Below are 23,650 nucleotides of genomic sequence, written 5' to 3'. Positions count from 1 at the left end.
TTCGATGAGTCCACTGGCGACGCCGCTGATCCTCGGACTCAGCCATCCTTCCGATTGGCTTAGAGAGCACCGCTCGGCGGTAGAGCGTGAAAAATGCTCGTATTCTGACTGGTAGCAGGAATGAATCTCCGCCAGGTTTTGGCCCGTACTTCCTTAGTGAGCGAGCTGAGCTATGGTGGTGGTGGTGATGGTGGTGATGAGGAACTAAAAGCCACCCCCGGGCGACAATCACGGCGCATATCTTTTGGGATTTGAGCTGCAGAGCTGTGCTCTGTTTTGTGTGTTATGGCGCCGCCACGACCGACGACAATGCGCCGAGGGTTGTTACCGCTGGAACAGCCTGTAGACCAGACCCAAATCAGCGGGCTTAATGGCTGACTGGCACATAAAACCGGTGCGCACTCCATTCCAGCTTTTAGTTGGTGCGGGCACGCGAGACGAGAAACGAGACCAGCGATACTCTAAAAAGCGGAAATCGGAAATGAGCGTATAGTGACCACAGGAATACAATTACACAGTTACACGGAATATCCTTGGGATCATGTCTGCTTGCTACAGTGGCTACACGCCGGCCTCGCAGTCCTTCGATTTTGACGAGGACGACGACGATGCTTCCTTCGACAGTGGCTACGAGAAGAGCTTCGAAACGGATCCGGTCCATCTAAGTTCCCGCCGGCGTCTGGACTTTGACGGAACTCCGCCAGCTCCGACGGCGCAGGTACCCTTTGGATCTGGAGCCTGGGATGCAGCCGCACCACTCAACTCCCCTCCGGCCGCTGCAGGATTTGTGGGACTGCTGGACACCAGCAGTAATCACAGCACCCGGAGCGGAAGAACTCTGGTGGAGCACCTGAACAGTCGCGCCTCGACCGGAGCCTTCGATCCGCTACTCACCAGCACGCCGATGAAGTCACCCGAAGATCCGGATGCACCGCGCCCCAAGCGGAAATACGCCGTCGGCAAGAACCGGGTAACCAGGTCGCGTAGTCCCACCCAGGTGGTGCGGATCAAGCGCGTCCGTCGGATGAAGGCCAACGATCGCGAGCGGAATCGGATGCACACGCTCAACGATGCCTTGGAGCGACTGCGGGTGACGTTGCCCTCGTTGCCGGAGGAGACAAAGCTGACCAAGATCGAGATCCTGCGCTTCGCCCACAACTACATCTTTGCTCTGGAGCAGGTCCTGGAAAGCGGGGGAACCATCAACCTGGACTTGGAGAAGCTGCAGAACTTTACGCTGAGCGGAGAGAGGATTACCAAGGAGCTATTTGATGCGCTTTTCGTAAATCCTCAGCCGTTCCAAATGTTCGGTGGCAGGATGTTCCATTACGGCCAGAGTCCGCTCAACCATCTACATGGGAATCCCATGCATCCTATTCATCAGGATCCGCAGGCAGCGCCGGGAATGGGCTATCAGCAGGGCTTGGACTATCCATCACAACAGCATCCACCTGGATTTGACTTTACGGGAAGCATGCGGTTCTACCATCATCACCAGCAACAGCAACAGCATCCCCATCCTCATATCCAGCCTTCTCCGATCCAGCATGATGCCAGTCCGCAGTTTTCCCAGGAGAAGTACGACATCTTCCGGAGCACCTTCGATGCAGCCGCCAATCTCCAGTCATCGAATCCCGAATCAATGCACCAGCAGAGCAGTTTCTACACCCAGACGCCGCCTTGGAAGGATTACCAGGAGGATCAGTCGCACTACAAGCCGTTTGCTCCACAAGTATAGCATATATTTTAGGGCATGGAGTTTTGGGGTTTATCTAGGAGGTTTTTCCGGGTGATATATTTTAAGGGGCTTGGCAGGGAACTGATTTAGAAGAATTTCCTTAACTGATAATCCCCACGACTTACTTTATCTATCAAAGTAACTCCTGGGTATTATCCGGGGATTTCTTTTATGTCACTTTCCTCGAATTTCTAAAAAAGTCAGTTGATATTTATCATGGATGAGGTCTCTAATAGAATGCCAAGATCTTCTAGAGTTTAAAATTTTTTAGTGGTTAAAAGTATTTTAAACTTTATTCGATCTTAGCATTTAAGAATTTCAATATTTATAATCTGATTTTTAAAAGAAAAATCGATAGATTGGTACTAACTTTTAGATTGATTTATTTTTTGAAAATCTTTAAATAATATTTGGAATTAAAGTGCTTAATTTAAAAAGCATTTTTCTTCTTAAAATATTCAAACAAATCCCTACGTATATAGTACAAATCGGTTGTCCAAGTACCTTGCCATCTTAGCATTAAGTCTTAACCTCTATCATTATATCAGGTATTAGCCATAGTCGACTGTACAATCGATGATCTATGTAGGTTACGCCAGATTCTATATCAATTATTGCAATGCAAGGAAAGCGAGCTAGTCAGGACCACAACATTAAGGTGATAAGATTGAATTTCGATGTAAAGCCATAATAATTTATTTTTGCAAATAAAGTTGACGATCAAAACGAGCCAGAAAATTGTGTTAATCGGAGGGGGAATTTACAGAACTCCTGGCAAAGTCAAAAATACTAGTAGCCAAGGCAAACAACCCTGAGAAGGGAATCTGTATGCGTGCGGATTTGAGATCCCAAAACAAAGGACTTAAACTCAAATAAATATTGTATATTGCAGTGCACATAAAGGGAATGGCTTTACTCTATGTCTATGTGTGTATATTTTTATTGTAGGGGGCATTTTTGCGCCCTTAAAATTCGACATGGGGTGAGTTCCTTGAGTTCGGAGTTCGAACAATGCCCGGAGATTGCCCGCCCGTCACCTGCCACGCCACGGAATTACAAAACGAATGTACCAGGAGCAGGAGCAGCAGCAGCAGCAGCAGCGGGCAATCCTGAAATATGAGCTGCAAGGACGAAAGGCAGTGGACCTGCATGAATGCCACTCAAATTATTTAGTTGAACGAACCGGCAAGAGTCGAGGGAAAAATACCCAAATGCCTAACTGCCTCACTGACTCAATGACTGACTGACGACTGGAAGGCTGACTGATATTTTCCGTTACCATGCAAGGGTGAGGAAGGATGCCAAGGATGCTTAAACTCTGGCAAGGACTTCAGTCATCTTAAATCAGTAATTACATCTTTGGAGTGTCTCTAGTACGGCTTAAGTTACCATTCTTATTTTCTTTTAACTTTTTATTTACATATTTCATAGGAATAATATATATCCGATTTAATAAAATATCAGCTGCTGGCTACAGTATTTTCTGGCTATAATAGATGGCCTGTGTTGCATCTTCTAAGCCGACGTTTGTCATTTGAGCAGCTTTGTTGGAGGTGTCGGGGATTTATCTTTACAATAATCATTATTGGGACCGGCATGGGCCCGTTGTCCTGTTGTCCTGTTGTGTGGCAAAGGCGCAAATACGCAGCGGGTGAGCCAGCTAAGCTGCATTCAATTTCCAGGACTCCGGCTGAGGGAATCCGGGAAGGGATGTGTGTTAGATGAAACCTGGTACGGGCTGCTGGCATCATTAGCAAGCTGCCTGCTCCATGGCAGGGTGGCTGCGTTTCGATTCTTATCTTCGGCTCAATGACGACTACTCCCTCTTTTTATTTGATCCTGAATGCTAATGCACTGCGAGCCTGCGAGGAAAACAATTTGGCGATGGCCATAAGGCGATAAGCAAACCAAAATGGAAACAAATTGTCATGGACATGCTAAAAGGCGGGAACACAATGGCAGTACTGCGTACCTTTAACTGCGTCAAGTGCAGGTCCTTGGAGGGCAATTCATCTGCGGTCCGATGAGAGTTTACAAAGGATACGGTTTGGTGGTTATTGGAGAGCTCGAATCCCAGATAGCCAGAATAGCTTTGTTTTTTGTAATATTTCTGAGATTTGGCGAAGCAAAAAATCACAAGTGTCCTTCGAAATAATTTTTTTATCGATCTGATAAAAATAATGGTTGTTAGGAACTTTTCCATTTTCCCCCAAAACAATAAAAGGAATAGAAAAGTAACTCTCAAAGGAATAATATTTTATGCTTCTCAGATATTCAGAAATTATTTGAAGAATATCACAAATACTTTGGAACAGTAAGGTATAAGAAAATATTTTATAAATATTAATTCCACTGGTTTTGGGGGTCAAAAGTTTAAAAAAACGAGTCACATTTACCCTTTAACCCTCGCAAGGACAAACATGAATTATTTAGATCATATATCACAACGTTTCATCCCAGACAGCTCTACGGCAATTTGTCCTTGCCCTTTTTATCGCAATTCCCATTTCGCAGATCGAATTTTATTTGCTGAATTGATTGTTTTACGCCTTTTTAGCAAGAAGTTGGCACACATTTTTTGCCGAACCCTTTCCCTTTACACGTGCAAAGACTCATACCCTTCGCTGACTTCAGGATGTTTTTACCCCTTTATTTTTGTATGTTGGGTTCCCTGATCAAACAACAAGCTGAGATTCGCTCTGGTGCTGCAGATACATGTTCGCTTTTTTAGCGGCAAGTTGCTCGACCTTTTTGCCATTCATTGCCCTGCTCGAATTGGTTTATCTGTGAAATCTGTGACGTTCTCTGGTTGATGTTTACGTGGACTTTTCGGGGTGTATTCGATACTGATCCAAAAAAACTGTGTACCTACACGTATGTCCTTCGTACCTATGCCGCTATCGAGTTGTGTGCTCATCTAACCGAAAAACATTGGATAAACAAACAGCCGTTCGAGTATTTTGTTACATTTTAGTTCCCGAACCCCGGGCAGGCCCTATTTTGTTTCCTTTCCTCTCCCGAAAGGACCGACTGAGGCCAATATGGCACATTTATGCTCAGTGGATAAGCGGGAAACTGTAAAATGTTATGCAAGCCCTGATTTTTAATCCGATCAAAGCGGTTTTAGTCAAATTTAAGCAGATTTATGTCACATTGTTGTACCAGAAAGTGGTGCACTGACTGGGCAAAGGGATAAAAACATGAAAATGGTAACACATGTAAATCAGGAATCAGATAACTATATCCTCCATGGTCCTCTATTAGGCAAATCGAATTGAGATCATGTTCCGATAAAAGCTGAAAATTTGATTCACGTTGCGGAAGAAATTGTTACAAGGGTGAAAATTAAATATTGCGGATTGCTTTCTAAAATGCTACTGATATATTTTTACTCTCAAAGGAAAAGCAATTAGATTCTAGTATCTTGCTTAAATTAGATTCAAATTCAATGTATTGGGTCTCAAGATAATAAAGTTGAAACTCAGCCAAGCGTGTCATTAAAAAATGCAACATTTCCTTTTGCTGAAGACAAAATATGGCTGCACACTTGAATGATTATTTAGTGGCATTTCCTAATTCGAAAATCTTAGCAACCCCACAAGAGAGTCATTTTTTTAAAGCCAGTAACATTCAGTAAATGGCAAAATAAAAAAAGAAACGTACATTTCAAATATATTCCTTTTCCAAATGAATAAACTGTTAGACAAACAATCCATTAAACTTTACAACTTCACACCCGCTGCCAGTGCCCGAAAAGGACACCCTTCGTCCTGGCGAAATACCAAAAAAAAAGGAGTGGTGGCTCTGGTAGCAGTGCCACAAACGATGAGTTGATTGTTATGCAAATGAGATGAAACCAGCAACCAGGAACCAGGACGAAATGCGAGAGGATGCGAGAAACCCCCCGGAAACCAACTCGGATTCAGACTCGAATTCAGCTGCAGTTCATCAAGTGGTCATAAATCTATATGTAGTTCTGGAGAAGCTGCCTAATTACTATGCAGCGCCATGTGCATAATGAAGTTGACATTTCTAATTTATGGTTGATGTTTGTTAATTTTTTGTTACCTCCTTGGCTCCGGCTCCGTTTGTGCATGAATTAAATATAAAAATCACGAGCCCTAAAATGTCGGCAAAACAACGGTTTCATGCCTAGTTATTGTTGAAAGTAAACAGTCCCCCTGTAAACAGGGGTAATAGGGTTCTCGATCCTAGGGGAAATCCTTTCGCTAGTCTCATTCATCAGCACGTGATCCTAAGCCGACGCTTCTGGTTTTATTCCATTTCCGGCTTAGGCCAAAAATTCGCGAGAAAATCCCGCTGTAAGTCCACTATTGTTCGGGAAAATTCGGCACAAAAAATCCGAAAATTATGTGCAAAAAAAAGAAGGAATTGCCAAAAAATTACCCCAAAAGCCGAACAAGTAGTTAACTGCAATTACGCAACTTGGGGTGTTTCCGCAACTCCTAAGTCCTTTTTTATGGCCCTGGCACCTCGAAAAGCGACCGTTATGATTTTCTTTCCTGCACGCAAGGCTTTTGGCTATTTGTTGCTCCGGAAAACGGAAGGGAAATGCCAGGGCTCAGTCATTAATTGTTTGCATTGTTTGTCAGTTTGTCAGTCGGACATCTGGCCAGCTGTCGGAATTGGGAATCTGGGGTAAAAAGTTGATTTGTGTCTCGTGCCCAGCAACTAGGACACCTGCATGGAGGTGCCACATGTCCAATGCTAAAATACGTTACATTTTGGAAGGACTCGTTGAAGAACTTTTACTTATTTTTGAGTAACCTGATAACTAAACATAAAATTTATGAAACCGTCTCTAGTTAAGCTCTTGGCGCCACAAACTATCCACATAACCAGAGGTATTAATTGGTGATTAACTAGACTTAGAGGTCTCGATGGTTGGCGCCGTGAATGTTGTACCACCAAGCCGCTTTGTTACTCGCATTTGAAGTGTGATTTATGAGGATGGCCCTGTCAGCCTCATCAATCACTGTTCAAGTGGAAGGTGATTTGGCAAAAACAAGTCAGAGACAATAAGCCCCGAATACTGCGGGGTAAAACAATCAAGGTTGCATTTTATGTTAATTGTAAAATTTCTTTTAAAAACGAAATCATAAGGGAAACACGTTTAATTACAGTATTTTCTCGGAGCTTGGGGGAAAAGCCACCCCCAAAGGTCAACACTTCACTGAATACCTTGCCGTCTAGCTTGTCTTGTTGTTGATGTTGTTTCGTTTTAAAAAGTTATAAAAATAAGTCGATAGTACGAGTACGAGTAGTACTAAGCAGCAACCCCCGAACCCGATTCATCTGCACCCTTTGATTTTCTCTTCGACAGGATCGGGGCAGGACCAGCATCATCCCCTGTTTCCAGGACTCATTCGTTGCCTTGGGCTAATGAGCGCCGCACATTAGTTTTAACAACATTTATTATTTATGGGTTTTTTCCCTCCCTCTCTGCCCTCTCCTGCAATTGCATCCCCCTGTCTCACTCTTCAGGTCCTGCCAGGATGTGTTTGTCTAGGACGTTACATTTACACTTGCCCACATAGTGGCGCACTTTTCCAAAACGAATTCAAAAGAAAAATCTGAATTTGCAATTACTCCAAGCACGGCAAGTTTAATTGGAAACTGGAATCCAGAGCAGCTCGTTAACAACTTGAGTTATGGTATGATGGTACGACGAGAGTCCTTGAAAATGGAAAAGGGTTTTATGACAGCATCTGACTTCGCAAGTTATGTCTTAAATGTGACCAAGGGGAGCTGAGTAACATTATTATTATTGCTTCCTCTTTGGAGTTTTGGGTAAAATTTTAAGTTAAATTTTAATAGTTAGTTTTAATAGCTAATTTTTAGTTAGCCCTAAAGAAAAGATAATGTTCAGAAGAGGAGGCATGCAAAGTTATCACTCCTTTGGAGGCTCCAATGCTATATCAGAATAAATAATCATCTGATTCTTGAGCGGAATACCTTAATCGATTTGTCGATTTTTTGTCAACTTTCCTGGAGGATCCCCTTCGAAAATGCATGGAGCCACTATATGGTCCCCAGCAAATGCTGTATCTTTGGCGATAATCATCCGATTCTTGAATGGAATACCTTTAATGATTTGTGGACCGATTCTCCATCGATCTTCATCAAAACCTGGGAGCAAAATATTTTTAAAATTTTGCTTCAAAATTTCTGAAGGGCTTTAAAAATAATGAACTCCATGGGAAGGACAAGATGGACTTCTTCAATTAGCATTTTTAATTTAGTTTTCAATTTAAACATTAGCTTATCCCGATAAAAACGAATTAATCAGTCACTTATTCACGGCTTTTCACAATTTTCAATTAATAATTTGCGACGACCACGCATTTGCATATCACTTCATATGTCTTTCCATTTTTCGAAACCCACGCCAAGGCTGTCTACAAATTTTGTATAGTTAATAGAATTTATTTGCACACATGTTCACATTCGACAAACTATACTTAGTCGTTATATAAATATATTTACGTGTACTTAATGGAGAAATAGCATATGCGTTCTGTTTGAAAACGAGGGACTCATTTTCGGTACACACGCACATGGCCTGACTTTTGGCTCCGGTCCTCGTGCCGGAGGATTGAATTGGAACTGGAATTGGGCTACGTTCGGAGTGATATTTATTCTGCACTTGTTTAACATGTTGTGGGCAAATAGACGATAAGATAAATATATTAAAATAAATGCATTCCAGGCCCACTAAAGTACTACAAAAATCGCGCAAAACAATGACACAAAGAACTGACTCAACTTAGGCTATGCTTTGTTTTCCATTGGATAATTGCTACTATTTGCTCTTTACATATTAAAATACTAACCTATGCTAAATGTTCTAGATCACGCGCATAGTATGCTTAGCTTATGTCTTTATATTCCTATATATTTCTTTATATATATGGACTGATTTGGCATTCTACGTCTACCAATCTTTTCTGCGATCAAAGTCCCAGTTCGCAGCTGAGAGGAGATGCTCCTTGCAGAGACATTTTGGTAACTCCTCTGCCGCGAAAGGAGGCTTAAGTCTTGGGAACTAGTCTACTAGGTTGGTGGTCAGTGGCTGGTCCTTCGTCCTTGGTCCCAGCTTCTTCACCTCATCGTACAGAAGATGAGCTGTGGCTACAAGGGCCCATAAATGGGCTCGGAGTAGAGCACGGCGGGCATGGAGTAGCTGTACGAGGTGGGAGTATGTTCTGTGGGAGTTCTTAAACTGGCCTGCAGGCTCCTTTTACTATGGCATTTTAGTCTGTAAAGAATATGATCATTATATCAATAATATTTTATTCAAATTAAGGATTACTCACTTTTTCTTGAGACAACAGGCTGTGCACAAGGAAATCAAGGCAGCCAATCCTATGAGAGCTGCCAGGAAAACCAGCCAAGCTCCAGCTGAGGTTAGCATTCCGGCGAAAAGAGCCGCTGTATGGGTCCTTCTCACAGAACAGGACTCCACTTCACTTACTCCATAGGCCACATAAGTGTCTATCAGTTCCTGTCGCAACTGCTGCGAGTTCATCAATTTATGCATTTCATTGAAGGATAAGGCTTGTCCGTTCTTAAACATTTGGAAGCAGGAACTGGTGGCCGTAAAGTCCAGGCTCATGTCCGGTCGAGTAAAGACCTGAGTGTCCAGAACATGCAGCTCCAAGCCCAAAGGCTTAAGCTTCTTTTGCAGCTGCTCCTGGAATGGTCGGATGTTGTGCTGGATCTCGTTGGGAGGACGAGCGAAAACAAACTTCAATAAGGATTTGTCGCGGATCACAAATACCTTGAGGTTGCTATATGCTTGTCTCTTGGGTTCCGCCGAGTTATTGGCCATCACCCGCATGAGGAAGTATCCATCCACATAGTCCGCAAAGGACCCTCCCGTACGAAGTTCTCCAGTCCGGTTGTTTAGAGTGAAAAGGTTTTGGAGATTTCCCACAGCCAGTTTGCGAGTCCTCTTATAGAATTGCGGCACAAAGGTTACGTTTTCGATGGAGACACCAACGGGAGGAGCCTCGGCATCCCTGTCAGTGGCCCTCAAAGTGGTCACCACAGTGTCTATGGGCACATTAATCCTTATGCCCACCGTAGGATCCGGTTGCTCAAACTCGGGCAAGTTATCATCAATGTCCAGGACCTTAATGGAGATCCGCAAGTGGGAGGGATCTCTGCGGTCGTATGGGTCTCCCACAAACTTGTAACCAGGTTCGCCCAGTTTCAGGCACTTTACGGTCAAGACAAATGATTCCACCTGCTCCCGATCTATGGGCTTCTGGGTCTTCAGAATGGCCAGGCTCTCATTAGTGCGCTGGATGGTGAACAGCTGCTCGTTGTTGCCCTCAATGATCACGTAGTCGATGGCGGCGTTTTCTCCCATATCCTCATCCAAGGCGCTGAATTGTCCCACAACAGTTCCTGCTGGTTCTTCTTCCTTTACCGACATGGTTAGTGGTCCTTCGTCCTTAAAAAAAATATCAGTTATTACTAAATTCCCATATTACTTAATCTCAATACTTACAATTTCTCTGGCAAAACGCGGTTCGTGATCATCCACATCAAGGACTGCTATTTGCAGAATCCTTGTCACCGACTGCTTTGGTTGCCCATTATCGCTGACCTCCAGAAGGATTTTATACATGTTCTTGCTCTCCCTATCTAGAGGCATCTTGGTAGTAATCAGTCCCGTGGGGGCGTCAATTTCAAAAGCTTCGGCATCTGGAGTGTCCAGCAGAATGCGGTAGGTAATGGTACCCGACGGTGTGTTTTCGTCATCAGGATCTCTGGCAATCACTTGGAATACAGGAGCTCCAGCCACAGCGTTCTGTAAAGACTCAAGATAAATTAGTTGTCCCATAATATTTTTATAATCGTACCTCCGTAACATTGGCCATTTGTCCCACTTGTGGCGCCACGAAGTAAGGCACTCCATCGTTGGCACTCACATCGCCAATGAACACACGGACATCGGTATCGGTTGAGAGAGTAGGTTGCTTGGGCACCTGATTGCCATTGTCCTGGGCCCTAACAATCAGGATGTAGGGATCTGCGCGTCCCTTGCCAGTGAGATTTCTTCGGGTGGAGAGCAAGCCGCTCTTGGGATCGATCTTGAAGAGCCCATTGGCTTCGCCCTCGTTGACCAGTTCGTAGTGTACTTCGCCTCCTAGACCCTCATCCGCATCCGTGGCCTCCAGCTGGAGGACAAACGAATCCACCTGAGCATTCTCTGGAATCACTGTGCTGTACTTCTTCCTTGTAAACTCTGGAGCATTGTCATTTACGTCGAGGACTTCGATTAGAAGATCCACCACACTCTGTTTGGCATCCGTGGGACTGCCAGGGGAGTCTTCCGCCTTTATTTGAAGCATAATGCGAGGAGTCCTCTCTCTGTCGATCACCTGACCACTGGCCACTCTCACCTCGCCGGTGGTGTTGTTAATCTCAAAGAGGGCGGCGTGCTCCCCTTGGAGGGAGTAGATGATTTTGTGGTAGCCCAACCGCTCATCCCGGGCGTTGAGCACAGCATCCTTGTCCAGAGCTCTCACCCGGATGACCCGTTCGGGATGGGGTCTGTTCTCAATGATGGTGGCTTTGTAGGAAGCCTGTTCGAATCTCGGACTGTTGTCGTTTACATTTTCCACTGTGATGTTCACCCGGCTCACAGTGCTCCTTTGGCGATCCGCGCTATTGGCTCTCACTTGGAGTTCAAACTCTGGACCAGATTCCCCGAGAGCCTCGTAGTCCAATCGCTTCTTGAGGATCACCTCGCCTGTGCGTTCCGCTACCTGGAAATAGTCCGGCACCTTTGGTTCAATCAATTCGAAGCTGGTGATAGGCTGATGGGTCACAGGATCCTCTGCCTGGAGGATGAACAGGGCACTATCTATGGGCATCTCCTCTTTGATCTTCACATCGATCACCGGGCGAGAGCTGCTCCATCCGGGATTCTTAAAGACAGGGTTTGTGTCCTGGAAGGACTGCACATAGACGGTCACTTCCGTGGTGTCCACCTGACCTTCAGGATCTACTTCCGCATTAAGATCCTTTACTCGAACTGTGAAGATAATAATGGCGGCCACATCGTGTCTCAGGGAACCGTTGACGAAAATCTCTCCCGTTTGGCTGTCGATACGGAATGCTTCCTGAACTCGATAGTTGCTCCTATTTGTGATACTGACTCCAGCTTTTGTGGTGGCCTGGACGGGACCCACCAAGGAGTACTCCAGCCTGGAATTCAGGTCCTTATCGATGGCCTTGACACGCAGGACACTCTCTCCCACGGCGGTGCGTTCGGAGACATAAGCCGCATAGCTGGCTTGCTCAAATTTGGGACGCTCGTCATTAATATCCTTGACATTGACGTAGACCGTAGTGGTGGCTGTTTCCGGTATAGGTGTACCCGAATCCACGGCATTAACAATGATCTCGAAACTATTCATATTCGAGTCACGATCGATGCGGGCTTGAGGGGAAACCGTAATCAAGCCAGAGCTATAATTAAATTTTTTGGATTAAAGTTAGTTTAGGATCTATGACAGCGTACTTACACTTCATCGATTTCAAAGTTATCATTAGCTCCCACAATCCTGTAGCGTAGCAAACTATCCAAGCCGTCAGGATCATGGGCAGACACGGAAGTCACATTCGAACCTGCGGCAGCATTTTCTGGAATAGAGACCCTATAGCTGGGAGGTCCTATTATGGGAAGGTTCTCAACATTCTGGAAGTGTCCTCTGAAAATAGGTCTTTGGTTTCCAGAAATACCCACACGAACAAGGACTCGAGTGGTGTTGGTCAAAGGAGGAATGCCATAATCCGTGGCAGAGACCACCAATTCATACTCCCCGCGCTCTGTATCCATGGAGCGCGCTGCTTTTTGGATGACAATCTCTCCCGTTTCGGGTTCAATGCGGAATACGTTCCCAGCTATGCTGTTCTCGGAGGCAATAGAGTACTTGACCCGCCCATTTCCCTGGGAGGGGCCATCGGCATCGTGGGCCCGGACAAAGAACTGTGGCTCAAAGATAGCTGCGCCTTCCCGGATGGTGCGACTGTACTCCTTGCTCTCGAAATTGGGATAGTTGTCGTTGACATCGATGACTCCGACAAATAGATTGGCATTCGACTCCCGCTGGCCACCGTCGATAGCCACCACTGTAAGGCTGTAGCTGCTCTGCTTCTCGTAATCCAGGGGCTTTTGAAGATACAAGCCACCCGTTTCCGGATCCACGTAGAAGTTATCCGCACCAAAGCCCTTCAGGACATAGCGGACGTGTCCAAATTCCCCGGAATCCTGATCGGTGGCCTTTACATGACCAATAAGGGAGTTCGCGGTGAGATTCTCCGCGGCTGTGAAGCGATAAGTGGGCTGGTCGAAGACCGGAGCATTGTCATTGGCATCCAGAAGGTGAATCTCTACCCGGGACGAGGCCTTTTCCACTCCCTGAACTGAGGCCACCAAATCGAATTCGAACTTCCTTTGGGCAGGATCGGAAACATCGTAATCCAAGCGACTGGTATTCAGTACTCTGACCACCACTGGTGTTCGACCTTGTCCTTCGGTGGGAGAAACGGCGAAGACTCCGGCGGAATTGGCCACATCCCTGAGAGAGAGCTGATAGCGACTATTTTCGCCCATGTCCTTATCATCCACAAAGATCGATAGACCCGGCAGGGGCATTCCATTGCCCAAGTTTTCAGTGATGGAAACATTAAAGTGCAAGGCGCTGAAAGTGGGCTCATGATCATCCACGTCTGTGACCACTATGGTCACTCTGGTTAGAGAATACTCGGCCGGGATGGCTCCATCGATAAGCTCAGTGGCTCTGATGGAGAAGACATAGACTCCTCCATTTTGCAGTATCTCCGCATTTTCTCTGTCCAAAGGCTCCGAGGTGGTTTGCAAGACAGCAGTGCCGTCGTGGGGATCTCCGAAGGGTACCAGCTCAAAATGGCCAAAGGGTTCATCCTCCAGGGACAGGAATATTTCCCGCGGTATTCCCACATCCCCATCAATAGCCTTGACCGTGAGGATGCTCACTCCTGCAGGAGTGTTTTCTGCCACGGTAGCGGAATAAGGGGCATTGGTGAAGACTGGAGGCTGATCTTGGATATCCACAACGTTTATGGAAATGGTGGCCAGTGAGGAGAGGCGATTGTCCAGCGCATTATCCGAGGCAGAGATTGTCATAATGTAGGAGGGGCGACTCTCAAAGTCCAGGGCCTGCTTCAGAGCCACTCGGGCGGTGTAGTTTCCATCGGAGATCTTTACAGCCCTCACTTCGAATATTTCACAAATGTCGTTTTCCTAAAAAATATTTAAAAAATTATATTTGTGAAAGTAAAACTGAGAAATCCATTGACTCACCTCCACACACTTGATCTGCACTTCAGCATTAACTCCCTCATCTTTATCAATCACTATGATTGGTGGCTCCACTGTGAGTTCTGCACCCACTGGCAGGGATTCACTGACACTGGCGGTGTAGGGTCTGCCCAGGAAAGTGGGCACATTGTCGTTGTAGTCCCTCACAGGAATCTCACGCCTCTGGGAGACCGTGTTGGGCTCGGTCCCATAGACACCCTCATCGGTGATGCTGATGATGACCTCCACCGAGTCCTGGGTCTCGCGATCCAGTTCCTGTCGAAGTCTAACCACTCCCGTCTCACGGTCTACGGAGAACACAGGACCACTGATGCTGTACTTTAGACGGCCACCTTCGGGATCAGTTCCTGAAATTTTAAAAATGTTTAAAAGAATTCTGAGAAGTATTTTAAACTATTTAGCAGAAAACGTAAACCTATAAGTCACTAAAGGTTTGTTAGTTTGTCGGTCGGCCGGAGTTAGACACGCTCGGTGCTTTAATTACTTTAAGTAATACGATCCGGCGTCATAGACTGTCACTTCGAGGGAAGTCGTTCAGTAGATCATTCCAACAATATAATCGGAGCCGCCAGTTTATGTAAAAGCGTATGAAAAATGCTAATTCGGTTCCCACAACCGACTTTTCCACACGAGTGCGGTTTCCCTGGGAGTTCTTCTACGCGGCAACTGGGGCAACTAACTTGGCTAGTCTGGGGCCTAAATCCAGCCCTAAGTGGATTGTGTCATTCCACGGCAATTTCTCTTTCTCTGTCAGGTAACTCTAATAACAGGAAATATATCTACGACCCGGCCAGACCCAAGATATTCCAGCTCGGGGCAACTCGAAATTACTTTCGAGTAAGAAATTCTACCAAAGCAATCATGGGGAAAACAAAGTAAAAATAGAGACCCATAAGTAGTCGGGAAAAACTGCTTTTGGCATTACCAAAAAAAAAAAAAAAAAAAACCAAGACAAATTTTTCAAGTTTGAGGGGGGATGGTGGATAGATTGGTTGGAATAGTTGGGAGCGGGTCGAGAGTATACCAACAATTGCAGCTCGACCACAAAAAACATGACTCAAAGCGGGAAGCCAACGCAGCCGCTCCTCTAGCTTAGGGCACAGAAAGAAAATAATAAGAAGTCTTTGGGTTAATCATACCAATTACGTTGAAAAGTCAATGGGAATAATTATAACATTTTATGAAGCTAAAGGTTTTCATATAGCACTGAAATTAGTATGTTTTCTATTAATTTTTTACTCATTTTTCTCTGTGTACTTCCCAAACATACCAATTGCGGTCGGCAACCTCGGATCCCCTTTCCACATTTATCACCATATCCATTCCCACTCCCCTTACATTGGCTCGTGAGTGACCATTTCAACTTTTCAATGCACTTAATAATTTTTGTTAATGTTTTTTTTTGGGTTTCCACTTATAGTGTGAGTCGTATACTTCAATACCTCGTAGATATATAAAGTTATTAACAATTTTGCTATCCATTTTAGACGTTGTTTAATGGAGTTATAAACGAAGAAAAATTAATATTTTAAGATTATTTTATCATAAGGCTTCTGACAGATTTATGAGAGGATCAAAATGGTATTGCATTTATGAAACTTTAGAATATTAAAAATATGATAAATATATATTTTTTCTTATTTATTAAACTTCTAAGTTTTAGTTATTTAGCTTCCATCAGATCTGATAAGCCCATCCCCCCAAAAACCCAGGGTAATCACAAGTCCAGTAAATCACAAAACCCACTCCAACTTGTTTTCTTTTCTTTTTAAGAAATTCTTGCGTATGATTTGTCTGTGTACACATGAATACTTGATTTATTATTTATTTTTTTCTTGAAAATTGGGGGAAAAGTAGAAAACCTGAATGAACACAGTAATTGCAACTACGTGCGAGTTGAAGAAAAGCTCTCCCGCTTTTCACTATTTTCGAGGGAGGATAGATGTAATTGTTGTGGTAGTTACTGCTGTTGCAGAAATAATTTGTGATTTCATGCTTGGCGGAGCGTATTTGTTAATATTTTGGTTATTATAACACATGGAAAACTGGATAAGCCGCCATGGAGAAGGAGGGAAGCGAAAACAAAACTCACGCCATGTGTAAAAATTCGGACAATTGTTTGGGGTCGTTTGGTGAATGGGCTATTATTAAGCGGTTAGCTTTTCAGATATATATTCCACGTAATTAAATCCCAACATTGGCCAACACTCGGGCGGACACCAGAAGGAGGCAGTCCCAGTGGACTTTTGAGTTATGCAACGTTTGGCACTTGGAATTGAATTACGGACTCCGGTTGCAGCCGCTTCCTGGCTGCCCGTTTAGGCCGAGAGGCAGTTTCCTTGGCCTGGTCAGTTTTTCCATTGGCACTTTTGATTTCAAACGCAAAACGCACCACCAAACGTGTTTTGTATCTCACGGATGCCTCGCTTGCAAAACTAACCTGCTGCCAGGCCGCTCACCCAGTCTCCGGCCACGTATCTTTATCTTGAACTGCATCTGCATCTGCACCAGCATCTGTGTCTGGGTCTCAGTTACAGATATATGTAGATGCAATAAGCCCGTGGCGGGCGGAGTCATTGGGCGGGCACATCATCCAAGGCGATTTGGCACACGCTAACCAGTTAAGACAATGCTCCATCTGATTATGAAGTTACCAAGCGGCGGGGCATCAAATTGCAGTTGTATCTGAATCTGTATTTGTGTTTGTATCTTTATCTGTAACTGGGACAACGACTGGGGCTCTGTGTTAGGGTGTCGGCAGGTGCAAACAAGATTTGTCAGGTGGATTTAGTTTTTGGTTAAATTATGAGTCTTAAGAGACAGAAGTATTAATTTTCTTGCAAGACATTAAATCTTTATTTTTAACTTAGAATCCCAAAACCTCTCCAAGCATCGCTAATCATAAAACTGGTTTAGTTTATCATTTATATTCATGCTAACTCTTAACTCTCGATTGATTGCTAAACTCTCGCTTCGAGTAAAAGTGTTGGGTTTCCATTCTCGGTTCCATCTAATAGAGCCATTACAGAAGATATCTTCGACATTATCTCCAGCGACTAACACTTATCTCGGCGGCTACGCACAAACGTGTTCAAATGCATTTCCGCCTGCTCACCTATCAGATACATATGTATCTTTTGTTGTCTTTGTTATTTTTTGTTTGTTAATTTATTGGCCAGGTGCATTCTTGGACGAGCTAACTTAAAAACCTTACAACTTACATTTCTTGCCTTTTTTCTCCCTGCACTTGGTTTATCGCACATTCTTGCAAATCCGCAGAAATATATATCCATTTTTTTAGTACTCATTCGCATTATGCAATCGCATATCTATCTGTATCTCCGGCGAGTGTGAGATACGAGTGTGGCTGAAAACGTGCAGCTACCACAAAAATCCAATACCCCGCACAAGGTTGACCCGAAGTAGGTGGCCACAAGCCAAGAAACCCAAAAACAGACCTGGCCAAGAAATGAAAGTCAGCACTGGTAATTTGAGGTAGTATGGTATGTCCAAAAAGCCAAATTACAAAATTATTACCAAGCTCTTATAGAGGTATTTTGTAAAGAGTGTTTTTTAATAATCGAAGAGGTGATACCTCCGTAAAAGTTTGTTTGTTTTATATATATTTTTACAGGGTATACAAGATAATCTTCCATTATTTATAATTATATGTTCATCTGACCTACTTGCCAATTTTATTCAAACTCATTACCGATCTATTATTAGCGGAAATGTATAAAAATATCGTGACTGCCTCTTCAAGTTTAATGCTTTTTGTAAATTGATATTTCTTGAGCTCCAAGATGGCCTAAAACGTAATACTATTAGTCTTCAACTCTCAAACAATCCATCTTGGAATTTTCGACACCATGTTGCGCAAATAGTTCCCAAATCCTAAGCCCAGATAAGTATTAATAAGCCAAGATTCCCACATTCCCCTTCAGTCTGACCCATCTTTGTTTTAGTTTTTGGCTCAAACCGGGCTAAAACAAAACAAACTATTGCCAGTGAAAGGCATTTGCCGCAAACTGCGTGGGAATTGGGCTATTGGTGTACATTGTCTTCCACCCATATACATATATAGCTGCAATGAAAGCCGTGAAGCTATTCCGCATAAAATTATGAAACGTGACGGCCCCGTACTACACATGTTGATAAAATGTCGAGCATGCAATGTCAGCTCCACAACCGACTCCCACTCCCACTCCCCAGAACCCACAGCTGCCCAGAAATGAGATTGTTCTTTTTTTGCCGAGATAGTGTAAGATGAGGAGAGGTATTTTTTATAGGACTGATTACCTGATAAATGGTTAAAGAGATATGTACAAAGAATATGTGTTTCTACCTTTTGAAGAAGTGGAAAAAAGTGTAGTGGTTGCTTTTGAAGATGAGCTTTGGTTTTTGGCCAAGATTAGCTTGATCTAAGTAGGTTAGCAGTGCGACTTTAATGCATTTTCATCTGGTATCTTAATCTGGATCTTCTATTAAAATGAATAAATATATTTACCTTTTAGCTGATAAACTGGGCTACCAACTGGCGTGTTCTCCGAGAGGCTGAACCGGGACATGTCCCCCGTTCCGGGAACAAATTGCGGCGGATGATTCAGCAACTGGCCGGCGGCGATGGCCACTAATGGGCCCCAAAAGAGCAGCAACGGCAGCAGAAGCCGCAGCAACATGTTGCCGTTGCTAATTTCTGTGCCGTTAGTTGAATATCCAGGTATCCGTTAGCTGTCAGTTTTCGATGTTGTTTACTCGACTCTTTAGCACATTTAGAACGACACAGTTTCGATTTTACTTCAATTTATTAAGGCACTCCGCTTCACTTATATTCTTTAGACTGTAAACACAAACTTCAGATTTATTTTTCAATGCTATCACTGCACCGCCCCCCCAGGTGGCCTTGTTTGCCGAATGGAGAGAATGGCTGAGCTGGCAGAGTTTGGATTGTTTATCTTAGCCTTGCCATTTGAACTTTTCAAGCACTCGTCACATTCCACTAATTCCACAAATGGTGTGCAAAAAGAGGTGCTCTATCGGGAAGCAAGAAAGAAATTTAGTAGCAGGGGGAGCGGACAAAAGATTTCACTTTATTTTTATGCACATGTGAAAAGTGGCACATGATGATGCTGCGGCTTCTGTCTGGCGGTTCCGATCATTGGGCATTTCTTGGCCATTGGCAAATGTGGCTAAAAGATGATGACTTTCTTCCATCCAGATACAAATACGCACACACACAGAATGGGTGAAAGGCAGGGAGAGAGGAGTAAAGGGAGTGTGCAAAAGCGGCTAAAAACAAATAAACGCAGAAGACTGGTTGGCATAGTCTGCTATAATACACAGGGAGAAAAAAGGGAAGTAATAGTATATTTTTATAAAATTAATTTATTTTAAGAGCCAAGGACTAGAAAGTGGCAATAGAGATATTTAAGACAGTTTATTCTAATATCTTTTTAGCAATTTCTCCCTGTGCAGGTAGTAGGTATCTATGAGTTCTTGTTTTGGGCAAAAAAGAACAGCAGAAAGATACAAAAATGGGAGAGAGAGACGGAGACAGCTAACGAGGAGAAAAGGAAACAGGCCCGAACCGAAATCCAACAAAAAAAATAAATGCAAAATGCCAAACAAGTTCTTTCGGGGTGGTGCAGTGCAGAGCAATGCCAAATGACAGTCCCAGTAAACCACATATAATTAACACTAATGGAATGGAATGCCCATTTAAGCCAAAACTATTTCACATTGAATCTTGGATTTTGGTATTTCTCGATTTTGGCCAACAAACGCAAAAAAACACACACACTAACCGCAAAACGGATGACGCTAGGGTCCGAAACTTGATCTTGCCCAGGCCACTCGCAACTTCTTGTTGTTGCTTGCGATCTTGTATCTCACGGATACGGATACGCGCCAACCGAACTCGACTCGACTCGAACTGAAGCGCGGTTACGACTTGACGGAGCGACGCTCGTTTACCTTCTGGCCGGACTTACCTGTTGCTGCCCGTTCTTGGATAAATATCTCACATTGTCGGGCTGCCTCTCAGCTGCCCCGAATACTGGTTTCGTGCTGTTGCCGGTTCTGTTTTTGCCACGGATTTCGCGCACGCGCACAGCTATTGGCAATAAAAGGCGGGAAATTATAAATAGCATAATTTTAGGCTACAAAAAAATGTATTTTGTTTAGAGAGACATTTTTTAATATAAAGACAATAAGTTAACACTTTATTCAGAGTCGGTATTTCAATAAAAATAATATTATAATTTATCTATTTTATTTCGCATTCTCTCCAAAAAGAAATTCTAACTAAATCTAAGTACAACTAGGGTAGTTAGTTTGTTTATTTCCCGGCCTATAGAGCATCGTCCACTTGGAATTGTATGAGATCCTCGACAGGAAACCGGAAAAGTGAAGCTGTCTGAGCCTCCGCCGCCAGCTGCTCGATGTTGGCGCTCTTCTGGTGACTATAATGCTCATCCACCGGAGTTTTTCTATAGCGGACATAATCCTGGGGATTGTGCCGAATATTGGAGGTTAGGGAGGCCGGATCCGGCAACTCGGCAGCCACAATGGGATGCTCAAAGTCAATGAGGGGCAGGTGATCGCTTCGGGAAATAGAACTGGAGCGATTTCCGGGGACTTGTGGCTGGAGTTGCTGCTGCGTTTGGTTAAGGGGTTGCAACTGGTGCTGTTGCAAGTGCGGATGTTGCTGCTGTTGGTGTTGCTGCTGCAACTGAGTGTTGTTCCCAGTAATCACATTCCTGGGCTCTATGGGACTCGGAGGATGGGGAGGCGGCAGATCATTGGACTGAATGGTATTGCGCATATTGTGATTGTGGAAAGGATTCGTGGAGACCCTTACACTGGCAGTGGGCTTCTGTTTGGGAAACACATTCAAGTGCAGCATGATGGGATTGGTGTGGCTTTCAACTTGGCCCTGCTGCTTCTGCCCTCCATAGATACTTTCGTCCGGTAGAATGCTCTTCGGCGGCGGAGGATACTTTTGGGCCTGCTGATATTGCTGACTATATCTGGTGGCCTGATCTGGGAAAACCATAGGCGATTGCGTGGGGAACTTAAAGGGAGTCTGATAGATGCCATGTCCTCCAGGCATCTGGAAGGCGGCGGCTGTGGTTCCGGTCAAGGCTGCCGCCGAGGGGAAGACATAGTCCTGCTGCTGGAAAGGATGCCGATGCAATACCGAGGCAGGACGCGAAGGCGGCAAAACGGGATATATATCCAAGTTGACCTTAAATGGTATCCGCGTGTGTTTTGGCTGCCTGGTGGCATTAATCGCGAAAACCGGCTGCCCAAACGGATCGCTCACAAAGTGCTGCTGTTGCTGACTGCCATGCTCCAGCAATTGTTGTTGCTGCTGCTGTTGCTTCTTTTTCTTCTTTTTGGAGACGGGTTTGGTGTTTCCCAGCGGTTGCATGGCCAGCAGATTAACGTCTTGCGGGGAGCGCGGCTTGTAGGGGTACAGCTGATCGATGGCCACCCGCTGGTGAGGCAACACACCCGGCGGGTACCACTGCATGGGCAGGGGCATCATCATCGGCAGGGTCATGGGCCCTGCAATGTGGTGACCCATCGAAGACATGGGGAAGGGAATGCTGAATTGCATCTGCTTCTTGTTGCGCTTGCTACGGAAGAAGTTTCCAATGCCACTGGCTTTCAGGTTTTTGTAGGTCCCTGAAATAATAAAATTAAAGATTGGACTTGAAATTAAAGGCTTCTCAAGAGTATTACCTGCAATATGCAATCCTGTGGGCATCATCACCATGGGTGGTAGTTTGCTGGGCGCCACTCCCGAAATGTGCAAGTGTTGCAGGATATCCTGGATGTTGTTCAGTTCCGGACGGCCCTCTCCTTTGGAGAACTGCTCTGGCAAGGGACCGTCGTAGGGAAAGTGAAAGGGCTTCGGCTTGAAGCCACCATCCTCTCTCTGAGCCCTGGTTCCTGGGGTCTCTGAGAATTGGCGTCTCAGTAGCGCAGTGGTGGGTGGCGGCGGTGGTGACGGGGATCCCAGCGAGAGCTGCATGTCCTGGGTGGCAAGACGGGGTGGTCGGGGCATCTGATCTCTGGGTGCCAGCCCCCTCAGAGGCGTCATGGTGGCGGATCGCTTGGGCAGGCGCTCGTAGACATGGGCGTCGTCGGACTCGAGTGATGATGTTGCGTGCAACGGCCGTCGCGCTTTCGTGCCCCACGTCCCGTAGATGGGTGCGATGCTGTTGTCGGCACGCTCCAATAAATAGGCAGTTTCGCCAGCACTTAGTCCCCCTGCTGCACCACCACCTAATCCTCCTGCGCCACTCTGTCGCATCTGCTGCAGATGAAGCTGCAATTGCTGTTGCTGTTGGCGCAGGTATTGCTGTTGCTGTTCGTGCTGCAGTTGCTGCAACTTGGCGCGCATCTTCTCGATGTCACTATCGCTGTCGTCGCCACTGGTGGCTGCCTCTGTGGCAGTGGCAGGTTCCTCGGCCGAGGACGCAATGGCGTTGCCGGATTCTTGGTGTTTGTGGTAAAGAGCTGCAGTGGAGGCGACCTTGACTACCATGAGTGACATCTTTTAACGAAAGAAGAAAGAAAAAATGGTATATAAGCAATGGAAACACCCTAACATATCTCTTATTTAAAGGATGAATAACCAACTTAACTGTTTTCCACTTAAATATTTTTAAATCTCAAAACAAAACTCACAATTGTGTATCCCAGTAGAAGGCCCATAATCCACCGCCTGCCGCCGCCGCCGGTGCCGCTTCTTGTTGATCCTCCAGAATCCTTTCCTTTACGAATATCCACTCCTTTTTGTGAACTCTCAGACTGCATGGACATCTTACCGGAAAATTCGGAGCCTATCACCGTGTCTGTGTGTACCGCTGCTGCTGCTGTTGCTGCCTCATCGCGGATCGCGGCGATGACTGAGTGCAGCCGGGAGCTGGCAGCGCCTAAAAAGCGGCGGTTATATCGGTTACAAGCAGCGCAAGTGCAGCAAATGCAACTTAATTAGAAAGTTTAATAGTGTTTTGACTGCGAAAGCTAAAAAGCTAAAAACGAAACAAAAAATAATGACGAATAAATTAATTGCTCAGGCGAATTCGTGCTCCCAGGCATGTGGAAACGAAAGAGATATTAAAAAACGCACTGACCATGAAAATCTATGAAGATCGCACCGAGCTGACTAGAAAATGCCAACAGCAGGTAGACAAGTACCATTAATCCGAAGTGGTTATGCTCTGGCGGAGGATTAGATTGCATTACTTTTCATGTTCTGAGCTGATTTGTCCTAATCAGTTAAAGACTGCCAGAAATCGAAAGGGAAAGGGGCTTAAGGAGCTATTTTAATCTAATCTGTATTATTATGATGCCATTAAAGTTTCTCTACCTCGAAGGGTTTACCTAAATAGGTGCAACAAAGAGATTATCCAAGTCGGAAAAGCCAATATTTTATGAAAACCACAGGCAGAGGAGTCACTAACAAGACCACTAGATCTTCCGGACTAGGCTTGCTCCTA

At 44.9% G+C, this 23,650-nt stretch overlaps 3 protein-coding genes across 3 annotated transcripts; 1 reads left to right on the top strand and 2 right to left on the bottom strand.

Annotated features, from left to right (window-relative positions):
* The first annotated feature begins 168 nt into the window (after positions 1-168).
* Positions 169-3,210, top strand: LOC6493043 (basic helix-loop-helix neural transcription factor TAP). Its single transcript, XM_001956897.3, has one exon. It carries the CDS (start codon positions 542-544, stop codon positions 1,736-1,738), a length of 1,197 nt encoding a protein of 398 aa, XP_001956933.1. The 5' UTR covers positions 169-541; the 3' UTR covers positions 1,739-3,210.
* Positions 3,211-8,164: 4,954 nt separating this feature from the next.
* On the bottom strand, positions 8,165-20,144 carry LOC6506949 (cadherin-23). Its single transcript, XM_001956898.3, has 8 exons — positions 19,943-20,144; positions 18,646-18,978; positions 14,121-14,485; positions 12,301-14,060; positions 10,630-12,244; positions 10,275-10,577; positions 9,076-10,217; positions 8,165-9,017 (listed from the first exon to the last, which is right to left on the bottom strand). The coding sequence occupies exons 2-8, from the start codon at positions 18,815-18,817 to the stop codon at positions 8,891-8,893; spliced, it is 5,484 nt and encodes a 1,827-aa protein (XP_001956934.1). The 5' UTR covers positions 18,818-18,978; positions 19,943-20,144; the 3' UTR covers positions 8,165-8,890.
* A 254-nt stretch (positions 20,145-20,398) lies between these two features.
* On the bottom strand, positions 20,399-23,065 carry LOC6506948. The gene is made up of 3 exons (XM_032454779.2): positions 22,836-23,065; positions 21,885-22,701; positions 20,399-21,827 (listed from the first exon to the last, which is right to left on the bottom strand). Exons 1-3 carry the CDS (start codon positions 22,968-22,970, stop codon positions 20,488-20,490), a joined length of 2,292 nt encoding a protein of 763 aa, XP_032310670.1. The 5' UTR covers positions 22,971-23,065; the 3' UTR covers positions 20,399-20,487.
* Positions 23,066-23,650: the final 585 nt, after the last annotated feature.

Source organism: Drosophila ananassae, chromosome 2R (assembly GCF_017639315.1).
Source record: "Drosophila ananassae strain 14024-0371.13 chromosome 2R, ASM1763931v2, whole genome shotgun sequence".
In the NCBI taxonomy this organism is placed as follows: Eukaryota; Metazoa; Arthropoda; class Insecta; order Diptera; family Drosophilidae; genus Drosophila; species Drosophila ananassae.
Note: the sequence above shows the minus strand (reverse complement) of the source record. Positions and strands in the feature narration are given on the sequence as shown.